At 28.2% G+C, this 21,602-nt stretch overlaps 1 protein-coding gene across 1 annotated transcript in view; it reads left to right on the top strand.

Annotated features, from left to right (window-relative positions):
* lace (serine palmitoyltransferase long chain base subunit) overlaps positions 1–14,782 on the top strand; it is a 17,379-nt gene extending 2,597 nt beyond the window's left edge. Inside the window, exons 2-10 of the mRNA XM_018444460.1 lie at positions 7,773–7,952; positions 8,387–8,541; positions 8,622–8,767; positions 9,463–9,681; positions 9,765–9,928; positions 11,947–12,108; positions 12,180–12,439; positions 12,524–12,653; positions 14,261–14,782. Coding sequence (XP_018299962.1) covers positions 7,773–7,952; positions 8,387–8,541; positions 8,622–8,767; positions 9,463–9,681; positions 9,765–9,928; positions 11,947–12,108; positions 12,180–12,439; positions 12,524–12,653; positions 14,261–14,365 — 1,521 coding nt within the window. The 3' untranslated portion in view covers positions 14,366–14,782. The remainder of the gene's footprint in view (positions 1–7,772; positions 7,953–8,386; positions 8,542–8,621; positions 8,768–9,462; positions 9,682–9,764; positions 9,929–11,946; positions 12,109–12,179; positions 12,440–12,523; positions 12,654–14,260) is intronic.
* The last annotated feature ends 6,820 nt before the right edge of the window (positions 14,783–21,602 follow it).

The raw sequence follows: 21,602 nt of genomic DNA, 5'->3' as shown, positions 1-21,602 counted from the left end.
CACTGATTTAATTTGAGTATAAAAATGAAATACAAATATTTAAAATTATGAAATACATATTTTACCTAATAGTACAATAAAATATACTGAGTATTTCATGATTTGATCGATTTCTATGTTTATTTATAAACATTTCTTTACGTTATTTTATGTACAACGGCTTTAATTGCACTAGTGCGCACTGAGTGCGTCCAATCGAATTCGCTATTTGATTTTAAACGATATTTTAAGGCCCGTCTTCTACGATACACATCTACGATACACGTAGTAAGCTTGGTTTAAGAAGAGTAAGAAATCGACCAATCACAATCGACTATTCTTCTCACATTCGACTGTGATTGGTCAATTTCTTACTCTTACTTGTTAAACGCTTACTTCGTATATTGTAGACAACGCCTCACTGTCTCGTTTTAAAGCCGAAAAAGAGACAGAGAATTTTAAGCCTCGCTTAAAATCAAAGTAACGTTGGTGCAACCGGGCCTTAGAATAAGAAATTAATCAATTACAGTCGAATGTGAGAAGAATAATCGACTGTGATTGATCAATTTCTTACTCTTCTTACACTGTGTATTGTAGACGACGCACAATTCTTGTTCTACAAGAAATTGGCCAATCACAGTTGAATATAAAAAAAATAATCGATTACGATTGGTTAATTTCTTACGACTTACGACTCTATTGTAGAACAGGCTTAAGCATGTACATACAGAATAGGGCTTTACTTAGAGTTAGTTTATAATAATAGGCCGTAATCTGTTAACTTTTTCCGTAATCTGTAAGAATTGAGCAATCATAGTCGATTATTCTCCTCTCAATCGACTGTGATTGGTCAATTCTTACAGATTACGGAAAAAGTTAACAGATTACGGCCTATTATAAACCAACCCTTACCCCAGTGCACCCTGGATGCGTCTAATCGAATTCGATAATAATCCTTATCCAATCTTTTTCTCTACATGTTAATCAACCGAAAAATTAATAATTCTATGTATTTTGTAACAAGGTAACAGAGGTGTTGCTTGATAAGTTAATTAAATTAATTGTTAATTAATCACAGTTTTTTATTGGAGTTTTTACGATGATTTTTTTCGTATTCAAATTAATTCAACTGTCAAGATTACTTATAGCGCATGATCATCCATTATTTTATCTTATCTCTGACATGTCAAACAAAAAAATATTTCTTATGTTAATTAATAATATTACAATTATATTGTGGCGAATTAATTATTAAATTACTCGAAATGTAGTAAAAACCCTGGTGAAAATTTTTCTCAGAATTTTTCATATAATTTTTCAGAATTTCTGTATAACTTTATAACTTTCTCACATTTTTTATACGAATTGGAACACTTCTCAGAAAATTCGCATCTTTTTTCATAATTTTTCATATATGTTAATTATGAAATATTGTAAGATATATATATATAATATATTTCTAAGATTTTTTATAAGTATAATTTCTGATGAAATGTTATAAAATCTAAAAAAAATATAAATATTTTTTTTAAATTATGGGATGAGAAATTTCAGAATATTTCAGAATTCACTTGTATGAAAAATTCTGAGAGAAAATGTAAACTTTCTGAATATTTCTGAGTATTTCTGAAAAATGTTCCAATTCGTATAAAAATTCAGAGAAAAATTTTCACCAGGGAAAAGTCTTGATGAATTCGACACTTTCATACTATTTATGCTGTATTGAAGATTATATAAAATTATTTAGACATAAACTTAACTTAAATATTTTGATTGATAATACATAATATTAATATTGTCACATTTTGGTATTTTGTATATTATCTTATGTATATTATTTTATTGATCGTTTATAAAATTTATATCGTACTTTTAGATTTAGATAAATTGTTTAATTCTATACATCTATTTATTCACGTAATATTGTTCTAATTGTTCATTGTCTGTTATTAAAATACATAATGTAGAGGAGACCGGTGCCGGTTGTCAGTCACGGTTTTTGAATAATGATTTTTAAAAAAAAATGGACGTAAGATTTTGAAACTATGTACGTTACATTGTAAACTATGTATATTAATATTTCTCTCCCTTTATAGATATTGAAAAAAATATATTACTCTTGAATGTATTATCGTACAAATAAGTTATTTAATTTTGAGTGAGGCTGCGAATATGTGACAATTAGACCCGTATATACTCGAGATTGATTGTCATACGTTAAGTAGTAATATATTTTTTACGGATATAACATACAAATAAACAGTTTTTATTTCAATGTTAGTTCTATATTTCGGGAAATAACAGTAATTGCAATATTAATACAAGTAAAATAGTTATTTTGATCATAAAATACTTTGTAATTTATTTTCATAACATAGTTTTTATACGAAAAATAAAAAACATATAACTGCTTATATAAGAAATATATTCGCAAACATATTCTAAAAACATGATTTAAAGAAATTATAAAATTGACTGTCACCTAATCTCGACATATTTTGGTCAGTCTGGTCGTTTTTACTAAAAAAGATTATATTCACAAACTTTGTTACAATAATGATTAACTAAGTACAATAAAAATTATTTAAGATGTGTGTGATGTGAAGCTGGCCTCTCACTTGATGGAAACTAAATATTGAGATTCTGAATTTATTTTCAGTAGTTCTATCACTTTTTATGGAAAAAATTGTTTAAAAATCAAAATAGCAATGTTAATTGCCAGAACTCGTTTTAGAATTATTTATCTTTTAAAATATAATATATTTTAAATATAAAAAATTATGCTCTTCGTTGGGCAAAGTCAGCGCTGCGCGAATCTGGCTTTCCATTTTACACTTTAGATTTCTTGGTTTTAATGGCCGGAACTATTTATTTAGCCTATATAGTATCATATAATAGAACTATTGAAAATAAACTCAGAACTCTCGATATTTAATGAGTTTCCACCAAGTGAGACGTTAGCTTCATATACAATTATTTAAGACATACTATTTTCTACGATTATACAGAATAATCATAATTGCTAATGCCAAATCTAATCAAAGTACAAATAAAAGAAAAATTTATCTACCAATTATATTTTTTAATAATTAATAATAAATATAACGTAAAGTAAAATATTAAGTGAAAAAAATATCGAATCAAATTTTATTTTCAAAAAATCCAATAAAATCTACTGGGTTTAAAAAACTGATATTTGTTTCCAATATCCTGGTATGTAACAGTAGCAACAGTGCTAGCATTATCATTTTATTTTAGTAGTGCAAGCATTACCATACGATCACAGAATTTATTTCTCATTAAAAATATAGAGTATGAACGATCATTAACTCGCTTTTTTAAACACGACAGAGTAATTCGAAATACGATCACGAAGTTGCTCGTTTATCCGTGATATGTGATAAGTGATCCTCTATATTCGTAGAAATCGCTATCAGTGCTGTAATCAACTTTTTAGATTAAGATGACAGTTTTATGTTAAGGTTGCGTTAGAGGATACACTATAAGCGCTATCTGTGTCATTCTATCTTTGTTTCATGTTTAATAAATGATAAAGATAAAATAACATAAATAGCGTCAATTTTTCCTTAAATTATTTCTTAAATTAGAGATTCGGTTCGAATAAATCATTACATGTAATGAGTTAACTAAATATTACTTACCTTAAACTAAATATGTATGCCGATTGACTAAATAATTGCTATATATAATGTTATATATATTTCACTGAAATGTGTCTTTTGTTATATAAATTCTATATCTTGTGAGTTTAACTATATATTTAATTAATTGAAACGTGAAAATGTTACATGAAATAAACTAACTTGTATGCTGTATTATATACACATTTCAATATAATATATTACTGTTACATCAACCAAATATTTCTTTTGACACAACCTTACTTTTGTATCTGTAAAACACGTTATTTGTTTCAATTAACAAATATTTGCTTGACAGCCCGTGACCGCCGCATTTAGTTGAATCGACTAATATTTTTTTGAATCAACAACTTTTTTTTCTCAGTGTAGGAGCAGTTTTAATTCTCTGTCAAAAATTATTACTCCTCGAAAAAAACTAATGTACGAAATTAAAAATTAAATCTTAACTAAGTTAAATTCTATTATCAAATTAAAGAGTAAAACACAAGTGGTACTATCTTTGTTATTTACTTAATCAATTATATTTATTATTTATCATTTGTATAAAAGATTTAATATCAACAACTGGCGTCAAGTTATATTCCACAAAATTTTATGTATCATTAATAGATAAAAGATTTGATATCAACAACTAGCACTAAGTTAAATCCCATACCACAACCATATCAAATAAAGAATATTATATTCAAGTGGTACACTATCTTTAACTTTTGTACAATGAAACCTAAGTATATATTTTTGTATTCTTATTGCACGATCTTCCTATTCCGATCCAAATGACTTTAATTCTTCTTATACGAAATTTTTATGTTACAATTCATTCAAAGACCAAAGCAGTAGTTATTTAATTCCCCTTCAAAACATTATTCAAAGCGTTATTACAAAATTGCGTTACTTTGTCCATTCAGGTATTACCACAAAAGTTAAAGAAATACTTGACGGTGCTAGATTGAAATAATAAAAACGAATAATAAAAACTATAAAAACAATTAAAAAATTATAATAATAATTAAAAAATAAATAATAAAGAATAATTAAAATTAATTTTTTAAATTAATTTTTAAATTGTTTTATAGTTTTTATTATTCGATCTAACAGCGCGCCATGTTCTTACTTATAAGATCCCAGACAAAAATAAAATAAAATATATATTCTTGTATAATTATACTTAAAAAACCCTCCTTTTGGAAAAGTAAAAAGATAAATATAAGAATGTTTTAACAAAATAATTATGCACTACATGTTTATGTAATTTATTCACAAAAGTGAAACGAACACTTTGATTATACCGTCTTAGTGTTGTTACATTCCCAAGAAATTTAAATCACTGGGAAAGGAAAGATTATTAATAAAAAATGAGTGCGATGAAGGAATATGTAATGGATATTGTGAAAAAATTATAGTCATAATAATTTTTTAGTTTAGTTTGGAAGATAAAGCTGTGAAAAAAATGCAATTTTCGTAAACATTTGTCAATCCGTCGTGTGAATCGAAGGGATCGTTTATAAGTGTACCTAACAATGAGCTCCGTTATTTGTACTCATTTTTTTTCGCGTGTACGTGCGGCCTATGGACAGGCGCAACAAAAATTATCTCTTACTGGCGGGAATAAGTATCGTCATCGAGCGCACGATGCGCTCTCTAACTTTGGATGGTATTATTGTGAGTGTACCACACACAACAAGTCGTTACTTAAAGCTTTAAGTCTTAAACCGTAAGAAATTGACTAGTCATGGTTGAATATGAGAAGAATAATCGACTATGATTGTCAATTTCTTAACTCTATAAAGCTAGCAGAACCAAATCAGCAGAATCAAATCGAACTTATCGGAATTTTTAGTACTCATTTTGTGTACTAAATTGTACCATTAATAATAATTTTGTATCATGTGTCATTTCGAAAAAAATCGTGACAATGCTACCTTAATATTAAATTGGCAGGACCAATTCAAAATAAAAGAAAAAAAAAATAATATCAGAAATCGATCAATAGGATTGAATTAGAACTATTTTGTACTACCAAAAACAATTCTATATTATGTATCATTTCCAAGAAAACAGTGGCGCTGCTAATTTAATATTTAAGCTGGCAAGACCATAAAAAAAGATAACACAAGGGCAAAAATTAACACAACTAAATTTGTACCAATTTGTACCATTGAAAGTAAGTTAATATTTTACATGTTTTCTCCTTAAAATGACTTTATTGCACTGAAAAAAAAGATTGACTGCTGCAGCAAATTAGATGGTTAAATATAGCATATCGAAATCCTATACTGACATTGCGGATAGGCTAACGCAATAAAAAATTAAGTGCTACAGCCAATTAAAAATGCTATGCCATATTTTACCATCTAATTTGCTGCAGCAGTCAATCTTTTTTCAGTGCATTCGTTTACAATTTTTGTCAACATTGTTTTTATCTGTAGAATATAGAATATGTTAGCAAATTAAAAACAAAAAATAAAATGATAATATTTTAAAGATGCCCAATTTGACGTAGAATGCCTCATAGATTGTAATTAGGTCCTTTATACAAATAAAGTCATTTTACTAAGAAAAACATGTAAAACATTAACTTACTTTCAACGACACATTAGTACAAATTCAGTTGTGTTAATTTTGGTCCTTGTTTTTTTTTATCTTGCCAGCTTAAATATGCAGCTTAAATTAGCAGCGTTACTGTTTTTTTTTGGAAATGACATATAATATAAAATTGTTTTTGGTAGTACAAAATAGTACAAATTCAATCTTATTGATTCCTGATATTATTTTTCTTTTATTTTGAATTGGTTCTGCTAGCTTAATATTAAGCTAGCAGCGCCACGATTTTTTTCGAAATGGCACACGGTACAAAATTATCATTAATGGCAATTTAGTACAAAATTAGTACTAAAAATTCCGATTTGATTCTGCTGATTTGGTTCTGCTAGCTTTATAGAGCTCAATTTCTTAAGATTTAAAGCATAGGTAACGGCTTATTGTAGAAAGCCTACACTGAAAAAAAAGATTGGCTGCTGCAGCAAATTAGATGGTAAAATATGGCATAGCATTTTTAATTGTTTGCTTCAGTCAATTTTTGGTTGTGTTAGCCTATCGAAATCCTATACTGACATTGCGGATAGGCTAACACAACCAAAAATTGACTGAAGCAAACAATTAAAAATGCTATGCCATATTTTACCATCTAATTTGCTGCAGCAGCCAATCTTTTTTTCAGTGTATATACTGCCTTAAGCATTTAAAAACAATTAAAAAAGATATAAGCTTAAAATATATATATATAACAATGAACATTTTTGTGAAGATGGAAACATGCAAGATAAGAAATTAGTAATTAGAATCAGAAAATCTCCATAAACAGTCTTTAGTAACTTATCTTTAATAGCTTGTCTTTAATAACTTGCCTTTTTTGCAATTTTCTCCAAAAACGAAGCAAAAATGAGCATATCTCTAAAGGACTTTTTTCCTTAGTTTATCGATTTCCACACTCCTGAAATTTAGCCATTTAAATTCGAGACACTCTGTACCATAGTTTATAATTTAGTATTTTGTGATATACATATTTTTAGATATTTTATTTAGATTTATGTATAAGTTGTTTTATTTCAAAGACTTATTATCGTGTGTTGTGTGTAATATTTGCTGCAAATTAATTGATGCTATTAATAAATAAAAGTACTGAATATCATGACATATTTCATTTTTTTGGAATATTTTTTAAAAATAAAATAATGAAAATGTTACATAAAGTAAATTATATGAATGTTTTTTATTTCTTTTCAATAATTTTTTAAATATGATATTTTTTAAACGGATAGCTTTAATATCCTTTATTCTTGATGGAGTATAAAGTCGGTGGTATAAGAAAGAAACAAAAAATAGAAGAAATTAAGAAATCCAAATAATTGTACTTATTTACTGTATTTTAAATTTCCATTTATAAAAATGCTTGAGAAATCTTAAATGAGATTATATAGAAAGTCAAGGAAATTAAAAAAAGAATAAATTTTATGAAAAAATGGAATAAACTTTTTAACCGTTACGTTTTGAAAAATTGAGCAGATCTCAATAATATCAATCAATAATATCTTTATAAATATTGTAATTCAACATAGAAATTTATTGCAGTCTGCCCATGGTTCAACAAAAATGGACTTACAAAAAACACCACGGTCAAAGGAATCTTTTGAAAAAGTTCCATTCATCACAGCAGCGCTTACATACCTTGGTTTTTATTTTCTCATGTTCCTGGGATTTATTAATCAACTATTCTTTGTTCCGAAGATTGCCACTGAAAAAAATAGAGAAGTACGATGGTGATTTATATTTTATTAAATATTAATGAAGATACAGTATGAAAAGTAAAGAAAAATGAATTTGAAATAAGAACTTTAAATTTTGAACTAAATATTCAATATCAATAACGGTGACATATTATAAAGATTCCTATAAATATTTAAAGTGAATAAAAACGTTATATACTATTAATGTATAGAAAACTTACACGATATTAATTAAAAATATTCTATGAAGTGTTCTATTTATTCTATATGCTCTATCGCAGAAAATAATTTTTGTTATATGGAATTAGTTATTTCTGTTATATTAAACTTAACAATCTTTTTTTGTGTATACGTGTAAAAAAATATTTTCTTGTGTATTTATCAATTTTATATGAACAATTACATCTTATTTTTCACATAATATTTAAATATCTTTTTATAGTGGACATGTGTTTTTAGGGATATGCTCCGCTCTATGATAATTTCGAGAAGTTTTATTTCAAGTATGTCTATAGAAGAATCAGAGATTGTTGGAATAGGCCGATTTGTTCTGTTCCTGGTGCAAGAGTCACATTAAAAAATCGGGTAACTCACGATAACGGATGGACATTTCAGTATGTTTGACTACGTACGAAAGCCACGATCGTCACATATCAATAGAAAATTAAAATCCCTATTTTTTTAATTCTGACAGATTTACTGGAACTGAAACGCAATGTATAAATTTGGGCTCTTACAATTATTTAGGGTTCGCTAAAGCGAGTGGTAAGTGCGCCGACGAGAGCATCAAAACGCTTCGGAAGTTTGGTTGTGCCAGTTGCAGTACGCGTCTTGAATTAGGTAAATAACTTGAGGAAACATTATTATTTAAGTTTTTAAGAATTGCTATTTAGGTATTATAATATCATTTAATTTTCCTTAGCAAATTTTCCTTAGCAAAAAAAACGGAACCATAATAGAATATTTAAAAATATTGAACGAATCTGTTGTTATATACATAATTGTACCATAAATTCTATTTCTAAAAAAATAGATTAATTATAGAGATTCCAATCAAAATCGAATCGAATTTTAAGTGATTTGATTCAATTTTATTCGTATATTTTATACATTTCTAGTGATAACCGTATGGAATAGCAAAATAATTCGAGAATACGCACCGAATGCCTCCAGTATCAATCTTTGTTTAACATTCGGTGAATAACAAGTAGAGATACTTGGAGATACCTCGGTATGTATTCTCGAACGCAGCTTAATACAGTATTCGTAAAAAAATTTATTTTTAATGTGTTATATGTGATCTTACTAATTTATGAACTAGTCTTTGAAAATGATCTTACTAATTTATGAATTAATTTGTAGATGAACCTTTATATCAAACTGAAAATTTCGAACTTGATTGTTAAAAAATTTGATTTTTAATTTAATGATGTTGGTCTGCCATGGTTTATTAAAAAAAAAATTATATTTATTTTTTTTAAATCGGATTTATATGTAATAATATGCAAAAAGAAATTGGATCTTCTTGCACCAAGGTAATATGCCGATACATGATGAACTCGAAAAATTGACTGCAAAATTTTTGGGAGTGGAAGACGCCATAGTATTTGGAATGGGATTTGCCACGAATTCTTTAAACTTACCTTCTTTGGTCAGTAAAGGCTGTCTAGTTCTTAGCGATGAGAAGAATCATGCGTCACTCATTCTTGGACTACGACTGTCTGGTGCAGTAATACAGATCTTCAAGCATAATAGTACGTATATTACGCAACATTCATTTACAACGTTACAATATTATTATCTTTTTTTGAAAGTACAACAAAGTCATTTATTACAGGTGTAAAGCACTTGGAGGAATGTTTGAAGAAAGCTATTGTTTTCGGACAACCAAAGACTAGCAAGCCTTGGAAGAAGATAATTATCGTTGTCGAGGGTATTTATTCTATGGAGGGTTCAATCGTGCACTTACCTGAGATGTTAGAGCTAAAAAAGAAATATAAAGTTCGTAAAAGTAACTTTAATTACACTAGTCTAAATAGAAACCTTGAAATCATTGTCTGAACTTAATAAAGTAATTTAACATAAAGTTGGAGCACTGAATTAGAAAATCAAATCTATTGCTCGTATGATTTTTTTTTAGTAAAATCGCAGTAACCATATTATACAATTACATGTAGAAGATACATGTGAATTTTATTAGAAATATAAATATTTTGAATGTACTATTTTCGAAAACAAACTTGCAAATATATAACAGATTTAGTAATCGCCCTTTAGTAGTCGCGTAGGGGGCGAACTAACTCAGATGCATGTGTGTACAAACGAATGTTTCTCCGTTGCGTTTTGGTTTGCGACACTAGCTTTTAATTTTTTCCCCTTACAGTTGATTCAAGCGGAGTAGCATCGATAACGCTCAAGAATTTAATAATAAATAGCAATTTTTATATTTTTTAACTTTTTTACCCTCACGTGGTTTAATTCAGCATATTAAGATTTTACTTGTATATTATTATTTTTATGAAAAAGTAATTAACATTTTTAATAAAGTCTATAGTTAATGAAATTTTATGTGCATATATGGGTGCGATATAATACGTAGTGATGTCTTGAGATGATTTAAAAAAGTTACGAAAATTGCAAAATGATGGAGAACTTTTTGATTTAGTTTAGTCTGCTCTATCTGTCTATAATCGTTGTCGGGAAGGTTATTAAATGTTTAGTATTATGAAAAATACGTTTTAACATATATTAACATAATTATGAAAAATATGTTTTAACATATATTAACATAATTATGAAAAATACGTTTTCACATATATTAATATTTTATATAATATTTTATATAACATTTTATATAACATTTTACATAATATTTTAATTTTTCTTGCTTAATTTTTAAAACATAAACACTTATTAGTTTTAAAATAATATCTACGATATTACACTCTTAATCCTACATCGCGTAGTATCTCTAAATTCAAAGTAAAAGTTTTGAAATGCGAATGACATTCCAAGTTACACATTAGTAGAAGGTATTTTTTCTATATAATGGATACTTTTCTCGGAATATTAAACATATTGTTGCTTCTCCGTATACGAATATTATGTCCTGCATTAAAATTGTTACGAAAAAAAGAGGAGGATCGATCTAAAGCGGTGGTTATAATTCGAAAGAAAAATTGATAAGTTTTACCCGTATTAAATAAAGTTCCTTTTTTAGTATAAAAAAAAAAGTTATTTCGTGTGCGCGTGCGAAACCGTCGCGGAGGCATTTACATGTACAGGAGTGCGATATTTCGTGCGGCAAATGTGACAATATATATCGGTAAAATAAACGTATGTACATGTAATGTGAACTTGCGGTACTTTTCTTTTAGAAGTATAAAGCTTTTCCTACGTATCTTGTGTACACCTCAACATACCGTCAGCATTTCAAACAAATGACAATCAACAACAATAGAGCTATTCATATGTCGTCAACTGACAGAGTGAAATATCCATAGGCATATGAAATAGACCCAGCATTAGCTATACATATAATCTCAAGCATACTAATCAAGTCTATCATCAAAGAAGCATCCTATAACTTTTATTTTATTAATTTAAAATATTTAATAACATATAAAATTAACAATGTATATAATGATATTAACAATTTTGTTAATAATATTTTATATTATTATTTTTATCGTTTTACGCAATTTAAAGAATTTAAACTATCTATTGACTAAGAAGTAGCATAAGAATCTTCTTAACATGATATATATTTTAAAAAACCGATACATATTGTTACTATATATCGCAAGAACCATTTTAATAATATTATTTAAAATTTAATGAGAAAAGCAACGAATCGTTACTTTCTAAATAATGGTAACGCATTACTTTTATAAAGTAACGTTCCCAACTCTGTTAATTGCCCTAATAACATTAAAATGTCTGACGCAATAAATTTATTACCGATATCATCAATTGCTTTCCTTTTTTATTACGATTAATATAAATATTTTATCCGATAGGCCTACCTCTATGTGGATGAAGCGCACAGCGCAGGATCTATGGGAAAACACGGAAGAGGAGTTTGCGATTATTACGGCATTGACCCGCGCGAAGTAGACATACTCATGGGAACATTCACGAAAAGTTTTGGTTCTGCAGGCGGATATATAGCCGGAACAAAAGTAACATTTTAATATTCATCAGCTTCGCCGTATTAAATATTTGTATATCGTCAATCAGATATATGTTTCAGGCGCTGATAAATCACATAAGAATATACGGTCACGCGCATACGTACGCAACATCAATATCTCCACCCGTTACGCAACAAATCATCACTTCGATGCGAATTATAGCTGGAGAGGACGGTATCGACGGTAAAAAACGTATAAAACAGTTGGCTAGAAATACGAGATACTTTAGACGTAGATTGAATCAGATCGGAGTTATAATTTACGGAAACGAGGATTCGCCTGTTGTGCCTATGCTAGTTTACTTATTTTCTAAGATCGGGTAAGTGAATTAAAATATTATTTTCATAGTCTGAATTTGTGCCATTTTTCATATGATTTCCTCTCTCTACAATATTCAACACAGTACAGTGATCCGTACTCTGACAAGCCGTAATATTGCAACTGTTGGTGTTGGATTCCCAGCGACGCCGTTAATGGAAGGTAGAATTAGATTTTGCCTTTCCGCTGCGCACACAAAGGAACAGTTAGATTATGTAAGTAACATTAATCAGGGTTGGGAAGTAACGTGTTATTTGTGACGTTATTACCATCATAATTACTTTTTTCAGTAATAATCGTTATTTTTTTCTGTCTGTAATGATAACATTTTTATAATAATAGTAACGAAATCAGTCATTCTTTTTTATCCTTATTTTGATTGCATGTTATTTTTATATCTATTCAATAAAAAATAGCATTATATTTCTGACTGTGTGTGTGTGTGTGTGTGTGTGCGCGCGCGCGCGCGCGCGCGCGTGTGCGTGTGAGTGTGCGTGTGCGTGCGTGCGTGCGTGCGTGCGTGCGTGCGTGCGTGTGTGTGTGTGTGTGTGTGTGTGTGTGTGTGTGTGTGTGTGTGTGTGCGCGTGTGTGCGTGTGCGTGTGTGTATAAAAATATTTTATTTAAACAAGTTTTAACATTGAAAAATATTTTGTACTTTATATCTTAGACTGTATTTCGATAGTCAGTACTAATCTGTATATATATGTACATGTAACATGAGCTATGAATTATTAAGCTAGCAACTCCTCCTTACAAAAAACGGCATCAGAATTGAGTGCTTTTTATGTGCCAATTATATGCTTTAATCCTAGTTTTTGTGCACGAACAGTTTAGCAGAAAATCACGATTGAAAATGGAGTACTGATTCAACGTCAAGTTAGTACCCTCGTTCATTAAATTATAAAATCAAAAAGTAAATACAGTACAATCAAGTACTTTTTATGTGCTTTTAAGTGCTTTTATGTGCTTTAATTTAATAAAGTTAATGTATCTGTAATAATTTAAAAAATATATCAATACACACACACATACATGTACACACAGGAAGTCTTCAGTCAAGCGAGCCACTTCTTCCTTCAAAAATTAACGCAATAAAAAAATTTAAGGTCTTAAAATATTTGTATACTTGTACAGTTTCAAATGGAACGTGGCCTTTTAAAAAAATTTAATATGGCGCCTAAAATCCGCAAAAGTCACGAATGATCCTATACAATATCTTTGATTACAATGTGAAAACTCAACAAATCGTTAGAAAATGATTTGCGAACATCATAAATACCTTTCCCCTGTCGTCCTTTTTGCTTTTCTCTCTAAATTATGTGGTTTAGTACAAAAATATTATCAACCGTCAACTTTTCTTTCCTAAAACCTGCTTGGCTTTCCGGCTATTCATTCCTCGATTTTTTATCTCAGCTTCTAGTCTATTCCTTAATACCTCATCATATATCTTATATGCGCAGCGGTGATATTCCTCTATAAGTCGCGGCCTTTTCCTGATTGCTTTTTGTCTATATAAATAATGCAACTTTAAAATCTAATGTCTTATTTTAGCATTACAAGAAAATTAAAAAATAACGAATCGTTACTTTCTAAATAACGGTATACACATATTTTTTTAAATTAGTTCCGTATCAGTAACGAATTATCTTTTACAAAAAACGTAATCAGTAACGTAATCAGTAATGAATTATCTTTTACAAAAAAATAATGGTAATAGTAACGCGTTATTTTTAAAAATAACGTTCCCAATCCTGACATTAATGAACCGAAAGGTTCATTATTTTAATCTGGTTCATTATTTTAAACTGTATTATATCTCAGGTATTGTCACATATTGAAGAGATTGCGGACATATTAGGATTAAAATACTCAAGGAAACCTCGCACTACAACGAAAATAGAATATTCCGACAGTGAAATGGAATGACCTACCTCTTAAAGTAATAAATCGTTAGACAATTTTTTTCTTTGACAAATAGAAAAATTATCAAAATAGTTGAGGGCTTTAAATATCACCAATAGCTCTACGATTTATCGCATCGTATGATACATTAAATGAGAAATTTATTATTACAATAAACTAGCACATAAATTTTTCACGAAAATAGAGTGTGACGATTTATATATGAAGTTAAGAAATAACTGGAGGATACAATTCATACGGAATAATGCGAATAAGAAAAGAAGAGGAAAGATTGAAGTGCAGTGTATTCAAGAATTGTATTATTTCAAGATGCGAAACTTTTTGCTACAGTTTTTTTCTGATGTCGATTTTATATTTACAAGCATTTTACAGAAATATATGATATTCCATTATATTTTATATTAGGACTTCAGAAATATAACGCGCTTTACTATGGAAGGATAATCATAAAAAATTATATCTATTATTACTTTTTTTTTCTATTTGTCTTTTGTTTTGAAATAAGGAATTATGTTGCCTCTAGATATCTTCTTTCTTTTCACGATCCATAATTCCTACACATTCAATGAATTAACAAATTTGATGTTATCGAATGTCAATGAGTTATATTATACATATTAATTTTATCATTTACGTATTCTCACAGTAGTTATGCACAGTTGAAGAAATATTCTAAGATTGTGTTAAAGTACATAGATTAAAAATTATGCAAATATTAAAACTATACTTTCATTTTATTTCGTGTTATATTTCGGGATAATTGACAGATAAGGTTATATATTAGAAGGTCCAAATGTAATAGGCAGTCATATATAATGCATTATGTACTTTTTTTTTAATTATATGTTCATTTATAATTATATATACAAGGTGTCTCATTTAAAAGTTGTATGATCTAATTTAAAAGTTATATAGTCTAAAAGGGAATAGAATAATTTTCAAAAATAATTTTCAAAAATATATTGATTTTTTTAAGGTCACATATAAAGGTTCCTATTTTTTTAAATGGAATTATATGATTTCTTTTTATATAATATGATTTTAATTCTTCTACATTTAAAAAATATTAAGGTGATAACGAAAAATCAATAATTTACGAGATATCTTATGTTATTCTGACATTTTTTAACAATTCTTTTATATACAAAATAATTAGTCATCATATTATATAAGAAAAATCATATAATTCCATTTAAAAAAATAGCAATGACACACACACACACACAATCTTAAGAAGTAAATTCTTTCGAAAATTGATTTTTCCATTAATTTGTCCTCTTTCAATACAACTTTCGTGAATTTTTTTTGACAATGCTTCGTTTTCAAGACATTCCACTATTTTCATTAAAATAGAATACATTGTGTATACAATAAGTATTAGTATCTTTATTATTGGAAAATGGAACACAAGCTTTACTTTTAGTCGTCAAAAATAAATATAATATTTTTATACAAAAAGCTGTTTTCATGCACATTCCTTGAAATCTAATGTAAAAATCGAATTTATAATTATTTATACTTTATTAGTTCATTTTTTTTTTAAGTTTAAAAAAATATTTTTTGTAGACGAAAACATGCGTATTGATAATTGATATACGAAGTGGATAATAAGTGCTTTAAAATATTTTTAGGGGTGATTTCTCACATAAATTTAAAATGAAAACTTAATACGTGTTTAGTTTCAAAGATATAGGGTACCTAAATTTTGAAGAAAAAAATTTCATATTTTTTCAAAAATTTTGAAAACCACTCAGGTTATTTTGATGAAACTTTTAAAATAACCAAAGTAGTAATTTTTGAACTTCTTGGAAAAAACAAGATTTTTTTTTAACTTTGACACTTTATATCTTTGAAACTAAGCCGTTTCAGATATATAGTCAAGTTTCCATTTTAAATTTATGTGAGGAATTACTCCTTAAAATCTTTTAGAGTATCCACTCTATAATATTTCCTCTTATTTATATCTAACTCAAAATAATCAGTTACATTGTTTGATTTAAATTTTCACTCGATGGAATTAAGTGAGAATTTAAACAATGTAACATTGATTATGTTGAATTAGATTTAAATAAAACAAAATGAGTTTTGAAAACTAATATAGATGTCAACATTTATTCAAATCAATAGATACGTTTCTGAATCTTATTTTAATGAAAATCTTATAAACACGCATATACTATACATACCAACACAATTTCTTAAAAATATCTATATATAACTATCTGATATTTATTTTTAACAAAGCCTTTTAAAATTTTGATACTTGATATAATTTTCTTTCTTCAATAAAATGAATTAAATATTTTTTTACTGTATTGATTTTAAGCGAGGGATAATACGTAACATTGATGATGACGCAAACAATGAAACATATTTCAAATTATCTCTGTTAAAAAATAATCATTGTTGGAATTCCATTTTCATTTCATTAAATATGCTGCCGTCTTTGTAATATAATGATCTCGTACTATTTATCAAAATATATGTGACTGATAAATCAAATTCTGGCAGTAGAATCAAGAGATTTCATTTAAAAAATTTGAATTACTTTTTAATCACTGTTAAAATTATATTAATAAAATAAAAAAAATATATGAAATGTACAATAAATACGAAAGACACGTTCTCTTGAGATTGCTATATATTTATATTTATTACGATATAATATAAAATATCTCGAATTTATTGCTCCTTATTATTAGAGTTTGCAGACTTAAATTATGAAGCCAAATTATTCTAACAGAGGAAAATCAAAATATTCGAGCTTTCGAAAATTCAAACAATTTAAACATTTTGGAAATAAATGAACTTTAATTTGATCTTGCGACTCGTAATAGCTACCAGGTGTACAAGTATGAAGTGCGGATTTGAGACAACAGATGATGCACCAATGCAGTGTGTAGTATAAAGATTTGACGTATATGCCATTTTGTTGTGCCATCAACAAATATCAAACGCGCATAAGTGATAAATTGAAAAAGTGTTTGCATAGTATTGTTTTACTGTGTTCAATATGTCGAAATTTGTGCCAAATAAAGAGCATTCGCGGACAGCATTAATTTTTTGTTTTCATTTGAAGAAAACTGCTGCTGAATCATACTGATTACTTCGAGAAGCTTATGGTGAACATGCTCCATCGCAAGATACGTGTGAACGATGGTTTCGGCGTTTCAAAAGTGGTGATTTCGATGTTGCAGACAAGGAACACGGAAAACCGCCAAAAAGGTACGAAGATGTAGAATTGCAAGCATTGTTGGACGAAGACGATTCACAAACACAAAAACAACTCGCAGAGCAATTGAGCGTTAGTCAACAAGCTGTTTCCAATCGCCTACGAGAGATGGGAAAGATTCAGAAGGTCGACAGATGAATACCACATTAGTTGAATGAGAGGCAGATGGAGAGGCGCAAAAACACATGTGAAATTTTGCTCGAACGATACAAAAGAAAGTCGTTTTTGCGATCGTTACTGGAGATGAAAAATGGATATTTTTTGAGAATCCCAAGCGCAAAAAATCATGGATAGACCCAGGCGCACCATCCACATCGACCGCAAGACCGAATCGCTTTGGCAGGAAGACGATGCTCTGTGTTTGGTGGGACCAGAAGGGTGTGGTTTATTATGAGCTGTTAAAGCCTGGTGAAACGGTAGCCAAAACGCTACCAACAACAATTGAACGATTTGAACCGTTCGCTACTCGAAAAACGATCAGAATATCGAAAAAGGCAACACAAGATTATTTTTCTCCATTACAATGCTCCATCACATACGGCAAAACCGGTTTGCGACACGTTGGAAGCACTCAGCTAGGAAGCTGAGCTGCTAGCTCATGCGGCTTACTCACCAGACTTGGCTCCTTCTGATTACCATTTGTTTGCATCAATGGGTCATGCACTTGCTGAGCAGCGCTTTGGTTCGTACGAAGATGTGAAAAAATGGCTCGATGAATGGTTCGCGGCAAAAGGGGAAGATTTTTACTGGCGTGGTATCCACAAATTACCCGAAAGATGGGAAAAATGTGTAACTAGCAATGGAGCATACTTTGAATAAACCACTTTTTATCATTCTTCCGGATTTAACGTTTTTTTTGGGGGGGGGGGAAATCCGCATTTCATACTTGTACACCTGGTAAAAATACAAATATTCAAAGTAGAAGCTTTGGAGCAAGGAAAATTGTAGCGGAAATTAGTTTTAATTAGAAACGAAAATAATCAATTTTTACTTTTGGTGAATGCGTGCGTGCGTGCGTGCGTGCGTGCGTGCGTGCGTGCGTGCATGTGTATCTGTTGCTTATTATATTGCTATTGTATCTAAATTTCGAATCAAATTGTGAGTTTAAATGTGTCCTCGGACTTGAATGATATGAACAATTTCTGACTCGAGCTTTACATTAAAATTACTAGAATTGTTCAATAATTACAAAATTGCGAGCAATACTTATTATCATATGAAATAATATGAATAAATGAAAATATTGTACAACACTTGTTTATTAATAATAAAATAGATAAACTTTATTAAATTTTTGTATGTAGAAACGCCATATATTTTTTATGATAACTAAAATTTTGGTACAGCACTAATTAAACATATAAATTATACATATAAATTGTGTTTAAAGATATCTTATTAATCACTTTTATGATTATACTAACACCACACGCATTGGATGTCGTTCCTTTATGTGAGCGATATGTAAGAAGTTGTACATTTATTTTAACAGGCTGTGTTCCAAAATTTACTGCCAGTACTGAAAATCCATAGAGCATGTGACGTAAACTATAGATTTTCAGTACTGGTAGTAAATTTTGGAACACAGCCATAAACTGGAAGAAATGAAAATGTATTATTATGTCACACGTTCGTATATAATCTTTAATTATAAGAAGACGAATACTATGTCATCCTTGGTAAAAGTTAAATTTGCATTAATATTGTAAACGTTTTGGTTTCTCAAATAACATTTAAGTACTTTTACATATATATAGATCAAACATATATATATATTTGCATTTAAAAAAATTATGTAGACTTGATTCAGTGACAGCTTGTTAATCATAAGAAAATTAATGATGTATTAACAGATGGAAAGCGAAATCATCTTATAGCTGATAAAATTTGTAAAATTCTTTGCAAAATCTTTTTTTGATATATTCAGCTTTCTGGATTCCATTTAGAGAAGTACAAATCAAGAATTTTTTAAGCTGAGTCTAATCGAATCGAATTTTATTTCTTTATTCGAATCTGAACCGAACCGAATTGACAAAATTTGACCTGAACTGAATCGAATCGTTGAAACGCAACTTTTAATTGACAACATAATTATTGTTGGTTTGAATTTCAATATGTATAAGTAATAAAAAAGATTTTTATCCGTTTGACTTATTAGCGGAAAATATAATTTTATAGAAGATTTTATATAAGATTTTATATAAGATTTTATATAAGATAAGTTATACAAGGTAATGATTTTATATAAGATATAGATTTTATATAAGATATAGATTTTATATAAGATATAGATTTTATCTAACAAAAAATTTCATATAAAATATGTGATTTGAAATATGAGATTCTTGAATCTCAGTGAATTCGATTGGACGCACTCAGTGCCATCGTATACAAAATAACGTAAAGATATGTTTATAAATAAACATAGTAATTGATTAAATCGTGAAATATCCAATACATTTTATTGTATTATCACGAAATACATATAAAATATGTATTTCGTAATTCAAAATATTTGCATTTCATTTTTGTACTTAAATTAAATCAGAGTACAACGGGTTTAATATGCACTAGTGCTTCCAATCGAATTCGCCATTAGATTCGAAATTCTTTAATAGTTTATATTCGAATCATAGAGATTAAAATCCAAATCGAATCGAATCTTACCCGATTTGGTTCGATTCAGATTCGAATAGTTTTTACGCATTTTTAGTTTTATTAATAGTTTGTTATACAAGATTATATGTACGATTACTTTCATTGCTTTGAAATTAAAATTTTTTAAACTTATATATTATTAGATTTATGAATAATTATATTTTTATGCTATTATATAAAGTAGAATAAAATTATAAAGCCTGATTCTCAAACTGTTATCGCAAAATTCATTTAAAAAACGATAAGCATGGGGTTAAGTAGGTATTGTCTGTCAAAATTAGAGCAATGTAATACCTACAGATAAGAAACCTACCCAGAAGATGTAGAAATTAAACATATATAGAAATTTTATATTTAAAGCAATAATATGAGTAATCGTTCACATGATTATTACGAGTTGTATATTATCAAGCAATTGGATCCTAATAGCTGAAAATATTACTGTAAACTTTAAAAAGATCCTGTTAATATTTGCTTACAGATATGGATAATGTATATTAATATATATGTATTAATGTATATGCAATATAGTATTTGCATGATCCGCCTGAAATTTATCAAATTTTAATATGCTAATGCTCTAATTATTTTAAATTTATTTTAAGATTAAAAAAAATTTTTAAATATTTTATAATAAAACTTACTGTTTTACAGATAAGTGATCGATATATTAAGTTAGTCTGGTTCCCTTATTAGTCCGGTCCTTATTGCTATAATATTAGATTATAACAATAGAGATAAGAAATCGGTAAATATGCCGATGGAGGGAGCACGCCCCGATGACCTTGACCTTAACATGTCAAGGTCATGACAATTTATTTTTACCATTTTAATTTAAATTTTAATACTTGATAACTTTTGTAATATTTTAATTTTTAGATTGGTTTTAACATTAAGAATGACCCGATTGGCGTTTGTTATTGTACTTCTTTATATTTATTTTCTGAATATTCAATGTTCTTAATCTGTTCTTAATCCAGTTCATAGCCCTTCTATTTATTTATATTGATTTATTCTGATTGAGCTATATTATTATTTTATATTTTAAAAAGCGTTATAGATCTAGCTTCGACCGTTATAGGCTTTGAATTTCTATTATTAATTGTATTTCTCACATAGTATGGTCTTAAAAATGTTTAAATTAGTCTATATTTTAATATACGTGGGCGAGATGAAGCGTTACAATCAAGAAAATTTTATTTTTACATTTTAATTTAAATTTTAATACTGATAACTTTTGTAATATTTTAATTTTTTAAGTTGGTTTTAACATTGAGGTTTCTCTCACTGTCTCATTCGCTCTCGGCGCATTGAAGACAAACGTCGAAAATGTAGTGGACATAATGGCTG

This window comes from Mycetomoellerius zeteki, unplaced genomic scaffold (assembly GCF_001594055.1).
Source record: "Mycetomoellerius zeteki isolate Tzet28-1 unplaced genomic scaffold, Tzet1.0 scaffold150, whole genome shotgun sequence".
Taxonomy (NCBI): domain Eukaryota; kingdom Metazoa; phylum Arthropoda; class Insecta; order Hymenoptera; family Formicidae; genus Mycetomoellerius; species Mycetomoellerius zeteki.
Note: the sequence above shows the minus strand (reverse complement) of the source record. Positions and strands in the feature narration are given on the sequence as shown.